Source organism: Capra hircus, chromosome 3, assembly GCF_001704415.2.
Source record: "Capra hircus breed San Clemente chromosome 3, ASM170441v1, whole genome shotgun sequence".
NCBI lineage: Eukaryota > Metazoa > Chordata > Mammalia > Artiodactyla > Bovidae > Capra > Capra hircus.
Window position 1 is genome coordinate 66482757 of NC_030810.1, and position 22876 is coordinate 66505632.

Consider the following 22876-nt stretch of genomic DNA (forward strand, 5'->3'; position numbering starts at 1 on the left):
GGATCATAGAATAATCAAGAGAATTCCAGAAAAACATCTACTTCTGCTTCATTGACTACACTAAAGCCTTTGACTGTGTGGGTCACAACAAACTGTGGAAAATTCTTAAAGAGATGGGAATACCAGATACCTTACCTGCCTCCTGTGAAACTATGCAGGTAAAGAAGCAACAATTAGAACCAGACATGGAACCACAGACTGGTTCAGTATTGGGAAAGGAGTATGTCAAAGCTGTAAATTATTACCCTGCTTACTTAACTTCTATGCAGAGTACATCATGCAAAATGCCAGGCTGGATGAAGCACAAGCTGGAATCAAGATAGCAAGGAGAAATATCAATAACCTCAGATACATAGATGACACCACCCTGATGGCAGAAAGCAAACTAAAGGAACTAAAGGGCCTCTTGATGAAAGTAAAAAAGGAAAGTAAAAAACTGGCTTAAAACTGAACTTTCAAAAAATTGAGATCATGGCATCCAGGCCTATTACTTAATGCCAAATAGATGGGGAAACGATGGAAACAGTGACAGACTTTATTTTCTTGGTCTCCAAAATCATTGCAGATCATGACTGCTGCCATGAAATTAAGATGCTTCTTGGTAGAAAGGTTGACAGACATAGACATCATATTAAAAAGCAGAGATATCACTTTGCTGATAAAGGTCTATATAGTCAAAGCTATGGTTTTTCCAGTAGTCACATATTGTGAGAATTGGACCATAGAGAAGGCTGAGCACTGAAGATTGATGCTTTTGAACTATGGTGCTGGAGAAGACTCTTGAGAGTCCCTTGGAGAGCAAGATCAAATGAGTAATTCCTAAAGCAAATAAACCCTAAATATTCATTGGAAGGACTGATGCTGAAGCTGAAGCTCCATAAGGAGGAGAATGGGGCAACAGACGATGAGACGCTTGGATAGCATCATTGACTCAATAGACATGAGTTTGAGCAAACTCTGAAAGATAGTGAAGGACAGGGAAGTCTGATGTGCTGCAATCCATGAGGTTGCAAAGAGTCAAACATGAGTGAGCAACTGAACAACAACAAAACCAACATTTAGTCTATCTTAAGTATGTCAGGCAGTAATTTCATCTCAGTTCAGTTCAGTTCAGTCGTTCAGTCGTGTCCGACTCTTTGCAACCCCATGAATCGCAGCACGCCAGATCTCCCTGTTCATCACCATCTCCCGGAGTTCACTCAGACTCACGTCCATCTAGTAGGCACGTTTTATGCTTAAAAGCTTTCAGAATGAAACTAAAAAAACATGCATGCCGAAATTAGGGGAGAGCATATATCCACATTCTGTGATATACTTAAGTAAAAGCTAATCCTATTTAAACAGTGAGCTCAAGCCCTTCAGACCCCAACCAATTATTTTAGCAGGAAGAGACAGAATTGCAGTTGCTCCAGCGGCAAGTCCATCCAGAGTCTCTGAAATCCAAGAAGCTTTATCCTTTTTACTCTTCTCAATTATGTTTCTTAGATGTTTTATCTCTGCTTTCATTTCCTCAGCTTTTCTACTAAATCCTTCAGTAAGTAGATCATTTTGAGCCTAAAACAAAGGAAGGTGGGGAGAGGAAATCACAAACTTTTGAAAAACACATATTTTCAAGAGTCAGACTTTGTATTTAAGAACTTTGTTAAATTGTCTCTATTTGACACATATGATTATTCTCTCATATTAGATTATCAAAGGATAGTGTTTGTGGCAGAGAATATCTTCTGAGTTAGACCTGGACAGTGAGAGGAAGAATAGTTCCCAACCTTACTAATGTTCACACACCATTAGGGTCGTGCTTGACTGCTAAGTCAAGCATGAGAACAAATGCATTTATATGTTCCAGCCAAAACGCTGGGTTAGGAGAGAACTATTAGTCCACTTGCACAAATTATCAGTTTCATTTGGGATGGCACGGTCACTTATATTGTGGAAATATGGGAACTTATAAGCTGATCAAGAAATTTCACATAAACATGTCTAGATGGGAAAGAAACACACCTCCCACACAAGCTATGTAGTAATGCAGGCAAGCTATTCACACCTGGAGGCAACTACAGCAAGTTTAGAAGATGTAACCTCCCCACATTTTTATGTCTGAACATATCAGATAGTTTTAGGTCAACATAGATCCAAATTAGAGTCTTTGTGCTTGTAAGGTTCCTGATCATTGACAGTTATCTTAGCAAAGTACCAAGTTGTTGCTAATATTAAAAACATCTAGATGGAATTGTTGTTTGATAATCCATGAAATCCTGAATAATGTGAGCTCTGTGAGATCATCCTAGAATCACAAATACATAGCACCTAAAACCTTGGAGATGATATTTATATTTTTTAAGTATTTAGAGGGACCAAAGTCACCATAGCCTCTCCTGGGTCTCAGTGTGGAGCAAAATTCAAAGGTCTTTTGAAAAGCCAGGATTCAAAATTTTGATTAAAGCAAACGTGGTAATGCCAGTAGTGCTTTTTTTTTTTTTTTTTGCTTTAGCTTTCACCCATTCCTTCCTGATGTGTCAGCTCAGGGTCTGTCAGGAGCTAGTGAGGCCATGCCAGACTTACCTTCAGCCTGTGTTCCAGTAGCTTTTCCTGCTCTTTCTCAAAGTTTTCTCTTTCTCTCTCCAGCTTCCTTCTCAGCTGGGCTATGTTTTCCCTGAAACTTCTGTCTTGAGCTTCCATCTGCTGTTGCTGCTCGTATTGTTTCTGTCTTAGCAATTCGCGTTCCCTCTCAGCTGCCTCCTTCCTGGCTCACTCCTCTGCCCAACAAAGGTTTCAGAAAGAGAAGCAAGTAACAGATTAGACTCAAACTCTACTTTCTTGAGATTAGAAACCAAATCAAATTTGAAAAGAGAGTGCGAAATCTCAGAATTCACCTGGTGCCACACATCAGGAGCATGTTTGAGAATATGATGGGAAAGGCCTTGACTCTGGCTGATGTCCAACCACAACTCTGTTATTTTCAGATTTAGCAGTGTGTATTCCACAGAAGAAGTGGAAGCTCATTATTTTGGAAAGATCTTTATTTGATCTGTCAAAGGGCATTGAATGAACATCCCCATGCTGCTAAGATATGAGCCCCATACCTCAGTGAGGGCTTTATCTGACTGCAGGATGGATTTCTCGATTGTCACCTGAGACTGCAGGAAGTTCTCGAGGACCTCGTTTGTCTAAGGAATTAAGAAGAACCAAAGTACTTTAGATTCCTACCAAGTAGACTTGTTCTGTACAAATGAGTCCTTCTGTGTCATTTTCACTTTCTGCTTAAAATGTTCCAGGAGCCTCTTACAAAGCACTCAAGCTTCTAAGTGTCACCAGAGACTCTGCATGGCTCCTTTCAGTCCCCGGCCCAGTGCTATTTTCTTTCATCAGCCCCAGGTATCAAGCAGTCAGAATTAATTGCAATTGTATAAACTCACAATCTCATGTATTTGCATGTTTACCTGGGGCTCTTCCCTTTGGATAACATCTCAACCTAAACAACATACACAAATATTTCAACTTATATCCCCCTTCTTTTCCAGGAAATTTTCCTAAACCATATGTCCACTGTGATTGTCAGATCCTAATTTATGCTGTTGTCTCCTGCTACTTGCTAGTGTGTAACCTTAGGCAACTTATTTAAGCAGTTTGTGCTTCCTAGTTCACATATAGAAAATGTGGATAATAAGACTAGATGCTTCAGAACAACTTTAGGAGGATTAAGTTTAAATTTTCAGAGAAAAAGCTTAACATTTTGCCTATAGGCGATAACAGTTTTATATATATTCTTTGTATTAGTGTTATGTTTATCATCACTACCAGTGCAGCCCAAGATCACAGGTTCATAAGTGTTATCTTTCCATATTTGAGGGTCTGCTTATTTGACTTCTGTCCACTTTGATCAGCCTTGAGTATAAGGATTCTGACTTTGCATCATAAATCCTCAGCATGTGGCACATTAAATGTCATGTTATTGGATAAAGAAAATGAATGACTTCTATTCTCTCTCTGATGGATATTAGAAATTGATACTCATTTTTGGGGAATGGACATTTCTCCTTGAGAATAAATAACATATAGTAATGACCCTCGTAGCAAACAAGAGTCCAAAATGCAGTACTTAGGTGAAATCTCAAAAACAACAGAATGATATGAGTTTGTTTCCAAGGCAAACCATTCAATACCACAATAATCCAAATCTGTGTCCCCAAACAATAATGCCAAAGAAGCTTAAATTGAACGGTTCTATGAAGACCTACAAGACCGTCTAGAACTAACACCAAAAGAAGATATCCTTTTCATCATAGGGAACTGGAATGTAAAAGTAGGAAGTCAAGAGATACCTGGAGTAACAGGTAACTTTGGCCTTGAAATACAAAATGAAACAGGACAAAGGCTAATAGAATTTTGTCAAGAGAACGCAAGGTTCATAGCAAATACCCTTTTTCAACAACACAAAAGAAGACTCTGCACATGGACCAACACTACCATATGGTCAATAGTGAAATCAGATTGATTATATTCTTTGTAGCCAAAGATGGAAAAGCTCTGTACAGTCAGTAAAAATAAGACTGGGAGCTAACTGTGGCTCAGATCATGAACTCCTTATTGCAAAATTTAAACTTCAATTGAAGAAAGTAGGGGAAACCAGTAGACCATTCAGAAATGACCTAAATCAAATCCCTTATGATTATAGTGGAAGTTACAAATAGATTCAAAGGATTAGATCTGATAGAGTGCCTGAAGAACTATGGACGGAGGATCGTGACATTGTACAGGAGGTGGTGATCCAAACCATCCCCAAGAAGAAGAAATGCAAAGAGGCAAAATGGTTGTCTGAGGAAGCCTTACAAATAGCTGAGAAAACAAGAGAAATTAAGCCAAAGGCAAAGGAAAAAAGGAAAGATATATCCATCTGAATGCAGAGTTTCAGAGAACAGCAAGGAGAGAAAAGAAAGCCTTTTAAAGTGAACAATGCAAAGAAATAGAGGAAAACACTAGATTGGGAAAGACTAGAGATTTCTTCAAGAAAATGAGAGATACCAAGGGAACATTTCATGCAAAGATAGGCACAATTAAGGACAGAAATGGTAAGGACCTAACAGAAGATATTAAGAAGAGGTGACAAGAATACACAGATGAACTATTCAAAAAAGATCTTAATGAACCAGAAAACCATGATGGTATGATCACTCACTTAGAGCCAGACATCCTGGAGTGTGAGGTTAAGTGGACCTCAGGAACCATCTCTACAAACAAAGCTAGTGGAATCTGAAAAGATGATGCTATGAAAGTGCTGCACTCAAAATGCCAGCTAATTTGGAAAACTCAGCGTGGCCACAGGAGTGGAAAAGGCCAGTTTTCATTACAATTCCAAAGAAGGGAAATGCCAAAGAATGTTCAAAGTACCACACAATTGCACTCATTTCACATGCTAGCAAGGTCATGTTCAAACTCCTTCAAGCTAAGTTTCAACAGTATGCAAACCAAGAACTTTCAGGTTTTCAAGCTAGATTTAGAAAAGGCAGAGGAACCAGAGATCAAATTGCCAACAGTGTTGGATTATAGAATAATCAAGAGAATTCCAGAAAAACATCTACTTCTCTTCATTGACTACACTAAAGCTTTTGACTATGTGGGTCACAACAAACTGTGGAAAATTCTTAAAGAGATGGGAATACCAGATACCTTACCTGCCTCCTGCGAAACCTGTATGCAGGTCAAGAAGCAACAGTTAGAACTGGACATGAAACAATAGACTGGTTCAAAATTGTGAAAGGAGTACATCAAGACTGTATATTATCACCCTGCTTATTTAACTTCTATGCAGAGTACATCATGCAAAATGCCTGGCTGGCTGAAAAACAAGCTGGAATCAAGATTGCAGGGAGAAATATCAATAACCTCAGATATGTAGATGACACCACCCTTTTATGGAAGAACGTGAAGAAGAATTTTAAAAAACCTCTTGATGAAGGTAAAAGAGAAAAGTGAAAAAGTTGGCTTAAAACTCAACATTCAAAACACTAAGATCACTTCATGGCGAATAGATGGGAAACAATAGAAACAGTGACAGACTTTATTTTCATGGTCTCCAAAATCACCGCAGATGGTGACTTTAGCCATGATTTAAAAGACACTTGCTCCTTGGAAGAAAAGCAATGACAAACCTTGATATCATATTAAAAAACAGAGACACTGCTGACAAAGGTCTGTACAGCCAAAGCTATGGTTTTTCTAGTAGTCATGTATGGATGTGAGAGTTGGACAATAAAAATGGCTGAGCACCAAAGAATTGATGCCTTCAAACTACAGTTCTGGAGAAGACTTTTGAGAGTCCCTTAAACAGCAATCAAATCAAATCAGTCAATCCTAAGGGAAATCAACCCTAAATATTCACTGGAAGGACTGATGCTGAAGCCAAAGCTCCAGTAATTTGGCTCCCTGATGTGAAGAGCCTACTCAGTAGAAAAGACCCTGATGCTGAGGACAATTGAAGGCAGGAGGAGAAGGGGATGACAGAGGATGAAATGGTTGGATGGCATCACGGACTCAATGGACAGGAATTTGAACAAACTCCCAGAGATGGTGAAAGCCAGGGAAGCCTGACATGCTGCAGTCTACAGTGTCACAGATTCAGACATGACTGAGCGACTGCACAACAACAAGGCCCTGAGCTGTCATGATATCCCCATGCTCTCTCATTATCCACACATGGTGTTTTGCTCTCAGATTTTCAGGAGACCCCCTGGACTCTATTCTGTAGGTTCTCCATGCTCCCTTTGTTCCTCACCTTCACTCCTTTCCTGGGCACATGGAAATAGTCACACTGTAATCTTTCCATTGCTTTCCTGTAGAGTTTGTGCCCTCCAGGAACAGAGAAACTCCTGCCGAAATACTTTCCTTTAGGGTCTTCGAAATTTGATCAAGTTTGCTAAGTCACTTCAGTCGTGCCCGACTCTGTGCAACCCCAGAGATGGCAGCCCACCAGGCTCCGCCATCCCTGGGATTCTCTAGGCAAGAACACTGGAGTGGGCTGCCATTTCCTTCTCCAATGCATGAAAGTGAAAAGCGAAAGTGAAGTCGCTCAGTCTTCGCGACCCCATGGACTGCAGCCTACCAGACTCCCCGTCCATGGGATTTTCCAGGCAAGAGTACTGGAGTGGGTTGCCATTAGTCTGGCAGTATTTAGCAGATGCCTCTTCATTCTGTTGCAAAAAACCTTCCTTCATATTCTTTTATGATTTCCTATAGGGTAAATGTAGAGATGTCACCTGAAGCATGGAACAGAGAAGATAAATTTTCAAGAAATCTAATAGAAGGATTGGTCTAAGGTGGTCATCATGAGAAAACCATTCTAGTGGAGCAACACAAGCAATGTAGCCAAAATACAGAGGATTTTCTCCCAACTCTGAAACCTCTGTAAGACTATACAGAAGTTTCTTAATCTCGCGGAAATTCAGTTTCTTCTTTTGTGAAATCCCACTTTTGAATTATATCTTCCCTAGTGGCTCAAATTGGTAAAGAATCTGCCTGCATGCAGAAGACCTGGGTTTGATCCCTGTGTTGGGAAGATCCCATAGAGAAGGAAATGGCAACCCACTCCAGGACTCTTGCCTGGAGAAAACCATGGACAGAGGAGCAGGGTAGGCTGCAGTCGATGGGACTGCAAAGAGTTGGAGACGACTGTGCAACTTTCACTGTGTTTCTTTTTTATTACTAGTAACTCTAACATCCGGTGGTTCTATCTTCAACAAAAGCAATAAGACAAATTAAAAAGAAAGTAAATATAAAGGACAATCTTTGTTGAGAGAATCTGCCCAGGGAAATCAAGAGCAACCATCTCAGGACTGAGTTAGGAAAGTCTTGAAATAATGCCACAATTCACTAAAGGAGAAATGAATGCTTGACAGATCTGTTGGATCTTGAACAAATTCCCCAAGGTTCAAAGGAAAAGGATATATGGTCCTTTAGGATTCTCTCTCCCATGAGAATCTGGGCAACTTTATCTTGAATAGGAGATACACTATAGGATAAATATATACAGTTCCAGACGTCATTCCAGAAGGGCATGAATTGGAAAGGACAAATGCTAAACACAGTACCAGGAGCTTCTTCTGGAAGTCCTGATTTTCATCCTTGAAAGAGAGCTTCATGAATACTACAATGGCTTCCCTCTCACAGGCTGCGTGCACCTCCATCAGCTCCTGGAGCGTGTCTGTGGGGAGGCTCAGTCGCTGGGCCCTCTGCTCACTGTAGTGATCAGCTGCCTTCTGCATGGCTGCTGAGTTCTCCAGCTGGGCCAGAGTTGTCACTGCATTCTCCAAACAAGGAATTCCTCCACTGTTGATGGCATCTACATAGGCCACAACCAGAGTCCCCAGACCTGAATAAAATAAGAAACATGAAAACATATCAATTTTTCACTCAATGAGATCCAAGGTTTTGAAATTACGGTTCTAAAACCACACACACACACACACTCACACACACTCACACATCTCAACTTCTACTCTCATCACTTTCATTTTTACATTTACTATTTCTTTTATTTGAGCCATAACTTTAAGAAAACGTCAAATACCTACCTTCATCCAACACAATTGGAGGTGTCTCAGAAAAATTGTCTCATGATAACACAAATTAAGAGAACAATACCGACTACACAGGTAAACAGATGAGTAGAATAATTTAAATAATATTTGTTCCTAACTCCTAACCTTTTGATGGATTTTCAGGGAGTCAGAAACTAATATTTTTGTTTTGTTTTGTTTTTTTGAATTTTTTATTTTTACTTTATTTTACTTTATAATACTGTATTGGTTTTGCCATACATTGACATGAATCCACCATGGGTGTACATGCGTTCCCAAACATGAACCCCCCTCCCACCTCCCTCCCCATAGCATCTCTCTGGGTCATCACCGTGCACCAGCCCCAAGCATGCTGTATCCTGCGTCGGACATAGACTGGCGATTCGATTCTTACATGATAGTATACATGTTACAATGCCATTCTCCCAAATCATCCCACCCTCTGCCTCTCCCTCAGAGTCCAAAAGTCCGTTATACACATCTGTGTCTTTTTTGCTGTCTTGCATACAAGGTCGTCATTGCCATCTTTCTAAATTCCATATATATGTGTTAGTATACTGTATTGGTGTTTTTCTTTCTGGCTTACTTCACTCTGTATAATCGGCTCCAGTTTCATCCATCTCATCAGAACTGATTCAAATGTATTCTTTTTAATGGCTGAGTAATACTCCATTGTGTATATGTACCACAGCTTTCTTATCCATTCATCTGCTGATGGACATCTAGGTTGTTTCCATGTCCTGGCTATTATAAACAGTGCTGCAATGAATATTGGGGTACATGTGTCTCTTTCAATTCTGGTTTCCTTGGTGTGTATGCCCAGAAGTGGGATTGCTGGGTCATAAGGCAGTTCTATTTGCAATTTTTTAAGGAATCTCCACACTGTTCTCCATAGTGGCTGTACTAGTTTGCATTCCCACCAACAGTGTAGGAGGGTTCCCTTTTCTCCACACCCTCTCCAGCATTTATTGCTTGCAGATTTTTGGATCGCAGCCATTCTGACTGGTGTGAAGTGGTACCTCATTGTGGTTTTGATTTGCATTTCTTTAATAATGAGTGATGTTGAGCATCTTTTCATGTGTTTGTTAGCCATCCGTATGTCTTCTTTGCAGAAATGTCTATTTAGTTCTTTGGCCCATTTTTTTGATTGGGTCGTTTATTTTTCTGGAATTGAGCTGCAGAAGTTGCTTGTATATTTTTGAGATTAGTTGTTTGTCAGTTGCTTCATTTGCTATTATGTTCTCCCATTCAGAAGGCTGTCTTTTCACCTTGCTTATATTTTCCTTTGTTGTGCAGAAGCTTTTAATTTTAATTAGATCCCATTTGTTTATTTTTGCTTTTATTTCCAGATTTCTGGGAGGTGGGTCATAGAGGATCCTGCTGTGATTTATGTCTGAGAGTGTTTTGCCTATGTTCTCCTCTAGGAGTTTTATAGTTTCTGATCTTACATTTAGATCTTTAATCCATTTTGAGTTTATTTTTGTGTACGGTGTTAGAAAGTGACCTAGTTTCATTCTTTTACAAGTGGTTGACCAGTTTTCCCAGCACCACTTGTTAAAGAGATTGTCTTTACTCCATTGTATATTCTTGCCTCCTTTGTCAAAGATAAGGTGTCCATATGTGTGTGGATTTATCTCTGGGCTTTCTATTTTGTTCCATTGATCTATATTTCTGTCTTTGTGCCAGTACCATACTGTCTTGATGACTGTGGCTTTGTAGTAGAGCCTGAAGTCAGGCAAGTTGATTCCTCCAGTTCCATTCTTCTTTCTCAAGATTGCTTTGGCTATTCGAGGTTTTTTGTATTTCCATACAAATCTTGAAATTATTTGTTCTAGTTCTGTGAAAAATGTGGCTGGTAGCTTGACAGGGATTGCATTGAATTTGTAAATTGCTTTGGGTAGTATACTCATTTTCACTATATTGATTCTTCCAATCCATGAACATAGTATATTTCTCCATCTATTAGTGTCCTCTTTGATTTCTTTCATCAGTGTTTTATAGTTTTCTATATATAGGTCTTTAGTTTCTTTAGGTAGATGTATTCCTAAGTATTTTATTCTTTTCGTTGCAATGGTGAATGGAATTGTTTCCTTAATTTCTTTTTCTACTTTCTCATTATTAGTGTATAGGAATGCAAGGGATTTCTGTGTGTTGATTTTATATCCTGCAAATTTACTATATTCATTGATTAGCTCTAGAAATTTTCTGGTGGAGTCTTTAGGGTTTTCTATGTAGAGGATCATGTCATCTGCAATCAGTGAAAGTTTTGGACTGGTTTAAACTCACTTCTAAGTAGTCTCCTTGAGAAGAACACTTGCAGTATAAGACTTCCCCTGAGAAGTATTTGATCATTCATTGACTTTCGTCATCAATGGTGGGGATCTTTTTAAATGTAGGAACCCCAGGTATCAGTTACAAGTGATTTTAGAAAGGAATTTACTAATCCCATGATGACAGATAATTTCTGAAACACATACATACTTATCTCTGGAGTATGAAAATGTGGAATTACATACTTCTTTATAAAATGAAACTACTGTAGAACATATAAATGAATGTTTGATTTATATCAGGCCACAAAGAAATATGATTTTGGAAAAGTAGACTCACACTTCCCAGTGACCTTCACCCCTTCCCTGAGGATCTTGGTTCTTGCATGGGCAAAGATATATGAACAGAAAGTATTCGATTGTTCCTTGAATTTAGGATCCAGTTGATTTTCTAAAACTTTATCAATATGGACTAGGAGTTCCTTATCATTTACTGGCCAGTCAAAGACAAAACACTTCTGTTTTGGGAAAAAATGCCTGATACACTCCCTGGATGCGTTGGCCTTTTTAACATTGGGATTTGAACCTGAGGAAGAGAAGAAACAGAAATACAATAAGCACAGTATTCAAATAAGTCAGCTAGAAATATTAATGACTGGGGATTTTTAATTTTTGGAATCTTCTCTGCTCATAGAACTTCTTCAATGCACTAACCCAAATTTAACTCATATGAATGACATCTCTGGAGAGAAACTTTAGGAAATATTTGTCTCTGGTAAATGTATTTTGCATCCACAGAACCAAATATACTGCCCACTTTACATGTATGCTCAGTCACTCAGTCACGTCTGACTCTATGACTCCGTGGACTGTAGCCTGCCTTGCTCCTCTGACTGTGGAACCCTCCAGGTAAGAATACCAGAGTGGGTTGCCAGTATTCTATCCAGAGGATAGACCCAGGGATTGAACCTGTGTCTCCTGCACCTCTCCTGCATTGCAGGTAGATTCTTTACCCCTAAGCCACAAAGGAAGCCTGCCTGCTTTTTGGATATGTATCAAATTTAATGAATTTAATGAATGATCAAATGTCCAGTTCAGATAGAGTCCAACCAATGCTGGAAGTAAACTGTAGGAACATAATGAAGAGGAGCTACAAACAAAGATAGTGGAGTAACAGTTAAAATAGGACATAAAAACTTCATTGACAGATGCAGTCAAAATTCACACACTGCAAATAAGATTAGCTATTTTTCAGTAGAAACTCTGAATACTAAATGTGACTTAAGTGTAATTTGGAGAATTCATGACTACTACATAAACACATTGGTTTTCCCAAATAGTCACCAACCTAAATGTAATTCATTAAAATAATTTATTAACCCAAAATAATTATAGTGAATAAATCTGTTAGAATAAAAATAATGATATGAGGAAAGTAAAATGAAGGATCTGACTGTTATAAGAAATCATGAAAAAGTATGTATGCAGGTCAGGAAGCAACAGTTGGACGTGGAATAACACACTGGTTCAAAATTGGGAAAGGAGTTCATCAAGGCTGCATATTGTCACCCTGCTTATTTAACATCTATGCAGAGCACATCATGTGAAATACCAGGCTGGATGAAGCACAAGCTGAAATCAAGATTGCTGGGAGAAATAATAACTTCAGATGCAGATGACACCACCCTTATGGCAGAATGTGAAGAGGAACTAAAGAGCTTCTTGATGAAGGTGAAAGAGGAGAGTGAAAAAGCTAGCTTAAAATTCAACATTCAGAAAACTAAGATCATGGGATCCAGTCCTATCACTTCATGGCAAATAGATGGGGAAACAATGGAAACAGTGACAGACTATTTTCTTGGGCTCCAAACTACTGAAAATGGTGACTGCAGCCATGAAATTAAAAGATGCTTGCTCCTTAGAAGAAAAGCTATGCCAAACCTAGACTACATATTAAAAAGCAGACATTACTTTACCAAGAAAGGTCCATATAGTCAAAGCTATGGTCTTTCCAGTAGTCATGTACAGATATGAGAGCTGGATGATAAATAAGGCTGAGCATCAAAGAATTGATGGCTTCGAACTGTGGTGCTGGAGAAGACTCTTGAAAGTCACTTGGACAGCAGTCAAATAAAATCAGTCAATCCTAAAGGAAATCAACTCTAAATAGTCACTGGAAGACTGATGCTAAAGCTGAAGCTCCAATACTTTGGCCACCTGATGCAAAGAGCCAACTCACTGGAAAAGACCCTGATGCTGGGAAAGATTGAAGTCAGGAGGAGAAGGGGATAACAGAGGATGAGATGGTTAGATTGAATCACCAACTCAATGGGCATGAGTTTGAGCAAACTCCCAGAGATGGTGAAGGACAGGGAAGCCTGGCTTGCTGCAGTCTATGGGGTCACAAAGAGTTGGATATGACTGAGGGACTGAACAACAAGTAGACTGAAATTGAATCCTGGGTGTATTCAGGGTGTAAAGTCACTTTTTGTAGATTATACAACTATCCAATTTCCAGCAATTTACATCTGTCTTTGAGAAGAGTACAAACTAAGGGAAATATGTTCTTCATTGTGATATTATGCCTTATAATAACATTAAAAGTTCATTGTTTCATTGTCACAAAAAGTGATAAGCATAATAAGGAACACAACTGTCTGGTTTTTGAAGAGTTTTACCACTTATTGTATCTGGATGTTAAGGTACAGTTTACCTTAAGAGTAACTTAGTTTTGAGTAATTTTTACTCTAATTCCTAGATAAGTATAATTAGGTAATTCACGTAAGCCTCATTATTTTTTTAATAATTTTACGTGAAGCTCTAGTTTATCTATACTTTAAGTACATTTATATCTGAATTTCACAACCGTCTAGAATATTTGAAAATATATAGTTCAAAATACTTTATACTTGCATCAAATTTTTCTTTTCTTTAATCCAAGTATAGTTGATTTACAATATTATATTAAATTCAAGTGTAAAGCATACAGGTTCAGTACTTTTGAACATTATACTCTTTTAAAAGTTATCATAAGATACTCGGTATAACCTGTGCTATACAATATAAACTTATTGCTTACCTATTTTATGTGTGTAGTAGCTTGTATATCTGAAAATCATACTTCCATCTTTCCCCTTCCTCTTTACCTCCCCCACTAATTTTTTTTCTATATCTGTGAGTCTTATTCTGTTTTCCTATATACATGAAAGAATTTTAAGGTGACAGAAATAAATGAAAAGCTATATTGTGCTCTTGGATTGAAAAACATAGCATTGTGAAAATAGCCATACTAGCCAAAACAATCTACAGATTTACTGCAATTCCTATTAAAATACCCAGAACATTTTTTCACAGAACTAAAACAAATAACCCTAAAATTCAAATGGAATCACAAATGATCTTGAATTGCTAAAGCAACTTTGAGAAAGAAGAACAAGTCTGAGGTATGACCCTCTCAGACTTCAGACTATATACAAAGATACAGTCATCAAAACAGCACGGTAGCAGCACAAAAACAGACACACAGATCAGGGGAATAGAAGAAGTCCAGAAATAAACTCATGCACCTACAGTTAACTAATGTACAAAGGAAGTGAGCTTATGCACTGGAAAAAAGAGTCTTTTCAATAAGCTGTTGTGGGAAACTGGGCAGCTATATATGAAACAATGACATCAGTCCATTTCCTCACACCATATATAAAAAGAAACTCAAAATGAATTAAAGACCTAAAAGTAATAACTAAAATCACAAAACTCCTAGAAAAAAAGCATAGGCAAAACCCTCTTTGATATAAATAGTAACTACATTATTTTTGAATCGCTCTTCTCTCAAAAATGGGCAGAGGACCTATACAGACATTTTTCCAAACTAGATATACAGAGCCAACAGGTACAGGGAAAGATGCTCAACAATGATGACTATTAGAGAGCCACAAACCAAAAACAGTCTACATATATTAATAATAAATACTGGTGAGGATATGAAGAAAAAGAAGTACTCGAACACTCTTGTTCTTGTTCTGTCCCGAAGTCATGTCTGTTTGTGATCCTATGGACTGTAGCATGCCAGGCTTCCCTGTCCTTCACTATCTCCCAGAGTTTGCTCAAACTCACGACCATTGAATCGGTGATGCCATCCAACCATCTTATCCTTGGTCACACCCTTCTCCTCCTGCCCTTAATCTTTCCCAGCATCAGGGTCTTTTCCAGTGAGTCAGCTTTTCACATCAGTGGCCAAAGTATTGGAACTTCAGCTTTCAGTCTTTCCAATGAATATCTAGGCTTAGTCTCCTTTAAGATGGACTCATTTGGTTACCTTGCAGTCCAGGGTACTCTCAAGAGTCTTCTCCAATACCACAGTTCAAAAGCCATCAATTCTTTGGTGCACAGCCTTCTTTATGGTTCAACTTTCACATCCATACATGACTACTGGAAAAACCGTAGCTTTGACAGTATGGACCTTTGCTGGCAAAGTGATATCTCTGCTTTTTAGTACACTGTCTAGACTTGACATAACTTTCTTTCTGAGGAGCAAGCATCTTTTCATTTCATGGCTGCAGTCACCATCCACAGTAATTTTGGAGCCCAAGAAAATAAAATCTGTCACTGCTTCCACTTTTCCCCCTTCTATTTGCCATAAAGTGATGAGTCTAGATTCCATGATCTTAATTCATTGAATGCTGAGTTTTAAGCCAGCTTTTTTCACTCTCTTTTCTCATGCTCATTAAGAGGCTGTTTAGTTCCTCTTCACTTTCTGCCATTAGAGTGGTATTATTTGCATATCTGGAGTTGTTGACATTTCTCCCAGCAATCCTGATGCCAGCTTGTGATTCATCCAGCCTGGCATTTCACATGAGGTACTCTGCATAGAAGTTAAATAAGCAAGGTAGCAATACACAGCCTTGATGTACTCCTTTCCCAATTTGGAACCAGCCTGTTGTTCCATGTCTGGTTTGAACTGTTGCTTCTTGACCTGTATCCAGATTTTCAAGGAGGGAGGTAAGGTGTTCCTGAACCTAAGAATTTTCCACAGTTTGTTGTGATCCACACAATCAAAGGCTTTAGCATAGTCAGTGAAGCAGAAGTAGATGTTTTTCTGGAATTCTCTTGCTTTTTATATGATCCAGCAAATGTTGTCGATTTAATCTCTGGTTCCTCTGCCTTTTCTAAATCCAGCTTGTACATCTGAAATTTCTCTGTTTACATACTGCTGAAGCCTAACTTTAAGGATTTTGCAAATTACCTTGCTAGCGTGTGAAGTGAACACAATTTTATGGTAGTTTGAACATTCTTTGGTATTGTCCTTCTTTGGGGTTGGATGAAAACACTTTCTCCAGTCCTGTGTTCCTTGCTGAGTTTTCCAAATTTGACATATTGAGTGCAGCACTTTAACAGCATCATATTCTAAGATTTTAAGTTGCTCAGCTGAATTCCATCATCTCCACTAGCTTTGTTTCTATCAGTGCTTCCTAAAGCCCACTATCTCCCCTGGTTATTCAACTGGTAAAGAAACCACCTGAAGTGCAGGAGACCTGGGTTCAATCCCTGGGTCGGGAAGATCTGCTAGAGAAGTAAATGGTGACTCACTCCAGTATTCCTGCCTGGAGAATACCATGGACAGAGAAGCCGGGAATATAGTTCATGGGGTTGCAAAGAGTTGAACATGACTGAGTGACTAACAGTTTCACTCTCAAAGCCCACTTGACTTCACATTCCAGGATGTCTGGCTCTAGATGAGTGATCATACCATCGTGGTTATCCGGGTCATTAAAACCCTTTTGTTGCCTGGTTTTTCTGTGTACTCTTGCTGCATCTTCCTAATATCTTCTGCTTCTGTTTGTTCCTTATCATTTTCATCCTTTAGCATGCCCATCCTTGCATGAAAGTTTCCCCTGATATCTCCAGTTTTCTTGATGAGATTGCTAGTCTTTCCCATTCTATTGTTTCTCTCTCTCTCTCTCTTTTTTTTTTTTTTTTTTTTTGCATTTTTCACTGAAGAAGATTTTTTTCTCTCTTTGCTTTTCTTTGGAACTCTACATTCAATTGGGTATATCTTTCCCTTTCTCCTTTGCCTTCCACTTCTCTTTTCTCAGCTATTTATAAAGCTTCCTCAGACAACCACTTTGCCTTCTTGATTCCCTTTTCTTTGGGATGGTTTTGGTCACTGTCTTCTATATAATGTTACTAACCTCTGTTCCATAGTTCTTCATGCACTCTGTCTACAAGATCAGATCCCTTGAATCTACTCACCACCTCCACTGTATAATCATAAGGGATTTGATTTAGGCCATACCTGAATGGCCTCACAGATTTTTCTGTGCTGTGCTTAGTCACTCAGTTGTGTTCGACTCTTTGTGATCCCATAGATTCTAGCCTGCCAGGCTCCTCTGTCCATGGGGATTCTCCAGCCAAAAATACTAGAGTGGGTTGCCAATTCTTTCCTCCAGGGGTCTTCCTAACCCAGGGATCAAACCCAGATCTCCTGCATTACAGGCAGATTCTTTACCAGCTGAGCTACAGGGAAGTCTGAATTTTTTCTACTTTCTTCAATTTAAGCCTGAATTTTGCAATAAGGAGTTCATGATCTGAGCCACAGTCAGCTCCAAGTTTTGTTTTTGCTGACTGCATAGAGCTTCTCCATTTTTGGCTGCAAAGAATAAAATCAATTTGATTTTGATATTAACCATCTGGTGATGTCCACGTGTAGAGTTGTCTCTTATGTTGTTGAAAGAGGGTGTTTGCTATGACAACTGTGTTCTGTTGACAAAACTCTGTTAGCCTTTGCTCTACTTCATTTGGTACTCCAAGGCCAAACTTGCTTGTTATTCCAGGTATCTCTTGACTTCCTCCTTTTGCATTCCAGTCCCCTATGATGAAAAGGACATCTTTTTTGATTGTTAGTTCTAGAAGGTCTTGTAGGTCTTCATAGAACTGTTCAGCTTCAGCTTCATCAGAATTAGTGGTTAGGGCACAGATTTGAATTACGATGATGTTGAATCATTTGTCTTGGAAACAAACCAAGATCATTCTGTCATTTTTGAGATTCCACCCAAGTATTGCCTTATGGACTTTTTTGTTGACGGTGAGGGCTATTCCATTTCTTCTTAGGGATCCTTGCCAAGTGTAGTAGATACAAAGGTCATCTGAATTAAATTCACCCATTCCCATCAATTTTAATTTACTGATTCCTAAAACGTCAATGTTCATTCTTGCCATCTTCTGCTTGACCATGTGCAATTTACCTTGACTCTTGGACCTAACATTCCAGTTCCTATTTCACTTTGTTCTTTACAGCATCAGACTTTGCTTTCACCAACAGACACATCTACAACTGACCATCTTTTCTGCTTTGGCCCAGCCTCTTCATTCTTTCTGGAACTATTTCTACGCTCATCTCCAGTAGCGTGTTGGAATCCTTCTCACCTGGAGGGATCATCTTCTGGTGTCACATCTTTTTGCCTTTTCATATTGTTCATGGCATTCCTGAGGCAAGAACACTGGAGTGGTTTGCATTCCCTCCTCCGGTGAACCAGGTTTTATCAGAACTCTCTAGTATGACTCATCCATTTGGGTGGCCTTGCACGGCATGACTCATAGCTTCATTGAGTTATGCAAGTCCCTTCACCATGACATGGCTGTGATCCATGAAGGGTCAAACACTCTTGCAGGAATATAAATTGGTACAGCCACCATGGAAAACAATGTGGAAGTTTTCAAAAACTAAAAATAGAAATTCCATATAATTCAATAATTCCATGCCTGGATATAAAGCATAGGGGAAAAAAACCCCACTAATTTGAAAAGGTACATTTCCTCTAATGTTCACAGCAGCACTATTAAAGAATAGCCAAGATACTGAAGCAATCTATGGAATAATACTTGGCCATTATAGAGAACAAAATTCTTTGCAGGAACATGGATAGACCTAGAGAATATTATGCTAGTGAAATAAGTCAGACAAAGAAAGACAAATGCTTTAAGATATCACTTATATGTAAAATCTAAAAAATAAAACAAGCAAATATACATAGTTCTGAATAATTTCATTTGACTTAAACCCTATTCTTCAGTGACTGGAGAAGGAAATGGCAATCCACTCCAACACTCTTGCCTGGCAAACGCCATGGACAGAGAAGCCTGATAGGCTACAGTCCATGGGGTCTCAAGGAGTTGGACACAACTGAGCGACTTCACTTTCACTTTTACTTCAGTGAACAAAACTCTAGTTGCTAGAACTTATCAAGGAGTAACAACCTAGTTCCCAGGCACCATTTCTATGAGTCTTGACCTAGTCTCAAATACAGATGCTATCAGAGATGGTGGGCAGTGTTTCATAGCTTTACCCTCTTTAGGACCATCTACCACCCAAGCCATTTTCTGATACCTTTAATCAGCTTCAAGGCATTCTCCAGGTACTCATCTTCTGTGATAGAGGCACCATTTAATTTAAGCTCCAGGGTGAAATCCCGTACAGTCCAGATAAAGTCTGGAAAAAAACTCACAAACTCTATAGAATCTCTTACTCCACCCATTTTTGGAGAGGACTTGGCCCTGATAAGTTCTGTGAGCTCTGTCACATAACTAGCACTTGGTTAAGGAAAACAAAATGCATATGCAGAATTCTCACATTTTTCTCATAAAAAATTGTAAGCTCTCTCTTTTGACCTGGGTCTCCTCTCCTTGGAAACAAAGGCAATTCAACCACAGGGAAGGGGAATCTGGTTTGGTCTCCATTCTCATCAATTTCTCAGTAAAACCAGGATACTGCAATTTCTCCAAGGCATCATTGTTGATGGTGTTCATGCTGTTGTAGACTAAAGTGCTGCTCAAAAGCACAGCCAGGGCAAAGATCCATGAGTCGTTCTTAGAGTCACCCTGGAAAACATATAAAAGCAAGCACTTAGCAGTCTTCTCTTCAAAAACTGATTCAGTTATTTGTTTAATATCTTTTATTTGTTATTTCAGATAATTAATATAGTGTTGTAGATAGAAAAAAACCTTGAAAACAGAATTAAAGGAAAAACTTGGGCAATTATACTGACATTTTTTGTGATCTCTGTTCCCTCATCAATAAAAATTCAGATAATATATTCCTCCAAGTGTCCCTTTTTTCCTGAGTGGGATGAAATAGATAATAAGGATTAAAAAAAGAAAAGTAGAATGATTCTTAATCAATTCATTTTTCAATACTACATGACACCACATGCTCATTTAACAAAAAAGTAAACCAAAAAATGTATACTTTGTGGTGACAGCTGAATGCTCAGAATAGACGCAGTTAAAATAAATATTTATGAAAACTGTTACTGTTACACATTTTTCTTAGACATAGAGAGCAAATATAAACGATAATGGATATACCCAAGATTATTGTCTCATGGTATTTACAAATATTTAAAAACAAATACAACAAAGATAATAATATATTCAAATATCTTACATATTAGTAGTGAATCTAAACAGTGAAACCAATAGCCATTATAGTAAAAATAACGGATCTGTCACAGGGAATAAATCTGTCTTACCTTTTCCACATCCCCCAGGCCCTCAGTGTCCAGAAGGACCAGGATATGGTCTGATTTGGAAGGGTGAGGCACATACCACATCCAGATGCCCTTGGTTTTAGACTGCACTGTGGAACCCAGAGGGAAACCTGCAAGGGGAGGGAATAAAGCAACATTCAGTGACAGCAGGTTGTCCAAACAACCAAGCAGCTACAAAGTCCAAATTGTTAGAATATGGGTATCCCAGCACACAAGATGGTACTTTCTGTTTCAATAAAGTTCTAATTTTTATGTCTTCTGTTCCTTGAAAGAAGGAATATTAATAGTGAGAATGATGCCAAGCAATGGCTCAAGATGGAGACAAACAGATATCCATGAATCAGACACAACACAGGTCCCTGATAACTGCAACAAGAATACTTTGAAACAATGATGAGACTCAAAGCCCAAGAGAATTGAATTGATGAAAGACATAGGAAGGGGAAACATGGAAAAAAACTAAGAATATTTTTTGCCAGAAAAAAAATTTTTTTAATGAGGGACAGGGATGCTAGCCATAATATCATGTGAAATCCAGTAAGGGTTTTTTAAGACAGATATTCAAACATTTTCTCATGTTAATGGTAATAGTCCATAGAAAAATAAAATGTGTTTTTGAGACAGAGGAGACACAATTGCAGGAAATAGTGCTTGAGGAGGTCTGAGAAGGTAGGATTTTTGACATTCATGTCAGTTCAATCGTTCAGTCGTGTCTGACTCTTTGCAACCCCCTGAACTGCAGCATGCCAGGCCTCCCTGTCCATCACCAACTCCCAGAGTCCACTCAAACCCACGTCCATCGAGTCAATGATGCCATCCAGCCATCTTATCCCCTGTCTTCCCCTTCTCCTCCTGCCCTCAAACTTTCCCAACATCAGGGTATTTTCCAATGAGTCAGCTCTTCGCATCAGGTGGCTAAAGTATTGGAGTTTCAGCCTCAACATCAGTCCTTCCAATGAACACACAGGACTGATCTTCTTTAGGATGGACTGGGTGGATCTCCTTGCAGTCCAAGGGACTCTTAAGATACTTCTCCAACACCACAGTTCAAAAGCATTAATTCTTCAGTGCTCAGCTTTCTTTATAGTCCAACTCTTACATCTGTACATGACCACAGGAAAAACCATAGCCTTGACTAGATGGACCTTTGTTGGCAAAATAATGTCTCTGGTTTTTAATATGCTGTCTAGACTGGTCATAACTTTCGTTCCAAAGAGTAAGCATCTTTTAATTTCATGGCTGCAATCACCATCTGAAGTGATTTTGGAGCCCAGAAAAATAAAGTCTAATGCTGTTTCCACAGTTTCCCCATATATCTGCCATGAAATGATGGGACCAGATGCCATGACCTTAGTTTTCTGAATATTGAGCTTAAAGCCAACTTTTGAACTCTCCTCTTTCACTTTCATCAAGAAGCTCTTTAGTTCTTCTTCACTTTCTGCCATAAGGGTGATGTCATCTGCATATCTGAGGTTATTGATATTTCTCCCGGCAATCCTGATTCCAGCTTGTGCTTCATCCAGCTCAGCATTTCTCATGATGTACTCTGCATAGAAGATAAATAAGCAGGGTGACAATATACAGCCTTGACATACTTCTTTTCCTATTTGGAACCAGTCTGTTGTTCCATGTCCATTTCTAACTGTTGCTTCCTGACCTGCATAGAGGTTTCTCAAGAGGCAGGTCAGGTGGTCCAGTATGCCCATCTCTTTCGTAGGAGAGATTTTCCTTAACAGGAATAAAGCAAACAATATGACAACAGAGTATAGTAAGGTACTGATTCAGTGGTGAGAGTTATAGCTGGAAGTTTGGTTTATTGAGAGGAATTTGGTTCTCCCTGCACATGATCAGGTAAGAAAATTAAGAAGCGGGATGTACCTGGATTCAAGTAACTGGCTCTTGATGTAGTACAACACTCACCACGGTTCTGTCCTGCAAGACGGTTCATCAAGTAGGATTTGCCGGTACGATACAGTCCTACAATGGCCACCACCACCACTGGCTGAGAAATGTTCTCAAGAATCTGTAGAGCTTTCTGATTCACTGAAAACTGTGCATTTTTGTTTTCTACCAGGCAGATGGGATCCATCATGTTGGGTCCAGATGCCATGGTAACTTGACAACCTGGGAGAGCTTCCTAGTAGAAATAAGATTACAAAGTTATTCTGTGACTCTGAGGTATCCAAAGTACCCATTATTTAGGAGTGGGTGAAACTACTGTACTTTCTGTGACACAAAATGTAACCTAAATTAGCATATTACAGAGGGTTCTTCCATCATTTCCCCAAATCTCTGATGATGTTGGTAATGAAACAAAGTATTATCACTCTCCATATTTTCACTATTATAATAATAATAAGATACACATAATTGTTACCATGCATTGAGGGCCCACAGTATCCCAAGCCCTCTGACACATACCTTATATATCCAGCTATATTGATACTTATGAGAACCTACAAGTTACAAAGTATTATCTCCACTTTGAAAA

At 38.8% G+C, this 22876-nt stretch overlaps 1 protein-coding gene across 1 annotated transcript; it reads right to left on the reverse strand.

The window, feature by feature from the left end:
- LOC102180934 (guanylate-binding protein 6-like) lies at positions 1333-22495 on the reverse strand. Its single transcript, XM_018045714.1, is given in 13 exon segments — positions 1333-1554; positions 2563-2756; positions 3065-3167; positions 6773-6864; positions 6867-6913; positions 7138-7214; positions 7675-7679; positions 8078-8365; positions 11184-11429; positions 19227-19423; positions 19608-19717; positions 20368-20495; positions 22306-22495. Coding segments are annotated over 13 exon segments (1899 nt in total).